The 3,547-nt window shown below is 42.2% G+C and overlaps 1 protein-coding gene across 1 annotated transcript; it reads right to left on the bottom strand.

Moving 5' to 3' along the window:
- Positions 1-231: 231 nt before the first annotated feature.
- LOC125530319 (diacylglycerol O-acyltransferase 2D-like) lies at positions 232-1,728 on the bottom strand (the record flags this gene model as incomplete). Its single annotated transcript, XM_048694716.1, has 6 exons — positions 232-333; positions 635-722; positions 813-910; positions 1,133-1,219; positions 1,358-1,510; positions 1,617-1,728. Coding segments are annotated over 6 exons (640 nt in total), but the record flags the coding sequence as incomplete, so codon positions are not given.
- Between the last annotated feature and the right edge of the window lie 1,819 nt (positions 1,729-3,547).

Genomic DNA, 3,547 nt, shown 5'->3' on the forward strand with positions numbered 1-3,547 from the left:
CAACAGTACAAGGCTTTATATACTTATTACCAGCAGGCAGTGGCAGTTCTGTTGCATCAGAGGCGCCGTGTGATTGATCATGAAACATGCGCTAGTACCAACATCATGGTAGTATAACAACTCAACGAACTCGAGCTTCATGCTAACGATCATGTAGAGTGATCGATCAGGCCGCAAGCATCGCTGAATTGCCGTGATATTACAAGGCATTTTGTTCTCCACAAGAAAGTGTTACAGGACTCTCAGATGGAGGCTAGGATATCCGGCTTTCATCTTGTATTTCTCAAATAGTTCTTGCAAGGCGCCCACGAATTGTCCATGCACTTCATTTATCTGTTGACAACGGGGAAACTTGCTTTTAGACGGTTGTAAACGAACAGAGCAATGGTAACGAGATAGTAAAAGAAGTAATACTACTATTGTTCCAACTTGAAGGATGTGAAATCCTTTTAACACTTCTGTTTACTGCAAGGGTTGATTTCAGTGGAAGAAGTGACCTTCTGTGTAAAGAGGCGAAATGTGCAGAGAGATGAACTCTAAGATAGCCCTAGAAGTAATTTATTTTGCTCTACTAGATCTTCAATGGATTGGCAAAAAAATTACTGGTAGCAATTGCATGATTATGGGTTTTCACCTCATCAATGGTAGGTAGAGGATTTTTCTTCAGCTCAATGGGTCTACCAACAACCAGATGCATAGGTGTCGAGAAAGCGATCGGTGTCCTGCATTCAGATGTGCCGGTAGATGATGAAAATCCATCCAAATCAATATCACAAATTCAAAAATAAATATATTGACACGTAGGGAGTTACCCATATCTTCCCCAGAAGATAATAGGAGTAAATTTAAGTGCTATAGCAATGTTCACAAACAATTTGCCTCCTGGCCTCCACCATCTGTAAGCTTTGCTCTGACCAGATGATAACAACAGATAATCAGCATTGGTAGTTCTTTAGGAATGTATTCAACAATAAGAAATGAAGAACACAGTTGACTTTGCAGGGACATGACCCTAACATATTCCATAGCTTCCTTGTGTGAGTGGCATATGTTTTCACGTTTGGGAAACTCAATTTCCTTCAAGTTGCTTTCAACATTTTACAGTTAAAGCAACCAAATGTTGCTTTTTTACCCGTCTGAAGTAGACAACAGGGACTAAAGGGCAGCCAACATGCATAGCTATCTTGACAAACCGTTTTCTTGAATTAAGGAAAGCAACCTGCAAAACATGCAAGGGTTGGACGAACTTAACTTAGGAAGAGTGATTATAAGGTTATTTTAACTCATATAGTCAATGCTCCTCATCAATGAATGATACAAGAAAGGATGTCATCGACGTGTCATAAGCACAAAGCACGGAATCATGATCTGTATGAAGAATCTCCTGTATGCCTCCAGGCACTACATCGCAACTGTAAGCAGCTGCAAGGCAGGAGTAGAAATTCTTCCTCATTGCAGCAACCAGTCCTATCCATGTCCATATCTTCCTCATGAATGGGGTGTGGAACACCTAGCACAAATGAATCATTGACAGAATAAGTAACACACCTACTAATCGATAGAATCAAATTAATCCGCGGCATTGTGCTGCAATCAAATTCAGGGAGCTTACGTACCGCACTGCTCGCAAGGACTTTGAGCTTAGGCAGAGGCATAAACCTGACATGATTAGCCAGAGTCCCCACGCCGATTGGCAGCACAGAATGTAGTTCATAGCTTGCATGGGACCTAGAAATTTACCCGAGGACACACATGTGATTTTTCAACCAGCTTTGGTGCACTAGAGCATGTGCTTGTATTTCAAATTTGAATTATGAACACAAAGGTGACACGTTCCCTCTCAGAACCACGAGCCTTCTTGAGAGAAGCTCCGGTTTGCAAGAAACTTATACCAAAACTTGTTCCTATTCTCTCAAATTTTTTACCACAGCATGGTAGTACCATGACATGACACCATGCCAATTTTCTTTTTCACTTTCAGTTTATCAACTGAATTGCTTGAGGACAAGCAAAGGTTTAAGCTTGGGGGAGTTGATACGTCTCCAATGTATCTACTTTTCCTAACGCTTTTCCTCTTGTTTTGAACTCTAATTTGCATGATTTGAATGAAACTAACCCCGGACTTACGCTGTTTTCAGCAGAACTACCATGGTGTTGTTTTTGTGCAGAAGTAAAAGTTCTCGGAATGGAACGAAACTTTGCAAGGAATTTTTATATAATATATAAGAATTTTTGGAGCCAAGACCTACCGAAGGGGGCACCTGGGTGGGCACAACCCACCAGGGCGCGCCGAGGTGGGTTGTCCCCACCTGGTGGCCCCGCAGACCCTGAAACCGACGCTATAAAATCCTATTTTCCAGAAAAAATCAGGGACAAAGAATTATCACGATCCACGAGGCGGAGCCGCCATCACATCCTGTTCTTCATTGGGAGGCCAGATCTGGAGTCCATTTGGGGCTCCGGAGAGGGGGATCTTCGTTCTTCGTCATCACCAACCCATCTCCATCGCCAATTCCATGATGCTCCCCACCGGGAGTGAGTAATTCCTTCGTAGGCTCGCTGGTCGGTGAGGAGTTGGATGAGATTCATCATGTAATCGAGTTAGTTTTGTTAGGGCTTGATCCCTAGTATCCACTATGTTCTTAGATTGATGTTGCTATGAATTTGCCATGCTTAATGCTTGTCACTTTGGGCTTGGGTGCCATGATTTCAGATCTGGACCGTTTATGTTATCACCATTATATCCATGTTCTAGATTCGATCTTGCAAGTTATAGTCACCTACTACGTGTTATGATCCAGCAACCCCGGAGTGACAATAGCCGGGACCACTCCCGGTGATGACCGTAGTTTGAGGAGTTAATGTATTCATGATAACCCACAAGTATAGGGGATCGCAACAGTTTTCGATAAGTAAGAGTGTCGAACCCAATGAGGAGCTAAAGGCATACAAATATTCCCTCAAGTTCTATCGACCACCGATACAACTCTACGCACGCTTGACGTTCGCTTTACCTAGAACAAGTATGAAACTAGAAGTACTTTGTAGGTGTTTTTGGATAGGTTTGCAAGGTAATAAAGAGCATGTAAATAAAAGGTAGGGGCTGTTTAGATAAAGACACAACTAAATTAGTTTTAGTAGAGAGCTTTTTGTTATGAGAAAGTTACTTGTCCCTAGGCAATCGATAACTAGACCGGTAATCATTATTGCAATTTTATATGAGGGAGAGGCATAAGCTAACATACTTCCTCTACTTGGATCATATGCACTTATGATTGGAACTCTAGCAAGCACCCGCAACTACTAAAGATCATTAAGGTAAAGCCCAACCATAGCATTAAAGCATCAAGTCCTCTTTATCCCATACGCAACAACCCCCTTACTCGGGTTTGTGTTTCAGTCACTCACACAACCCACTATAAGAGAATCAGAAACGTATTGGAACAACCTACAGTGGGAATCCCTCATGCTTGCGCGACACGGAGAGCACCATAGGACAGGACCAATAATAAAACATGCAACTCAAACCAATCTTGATCATCAAATA

This window comes from Triticum urartu, unplaced genomic scaffold (assembly GCF_003073215.2).
Source record: "Triticum urartu cultivar G1812 unplaced genomic scaffold, Tu2.1 TuUngrouped_contig_6227, whole genome shotgun sequence".
Taxonomy (NCBI): domain Eukaryota; kingdom Viridiplantae; phylum Streptophyta; class Magnoliopsida; order Poales; family Poaceae; genus Triticum; species Triticum urartu.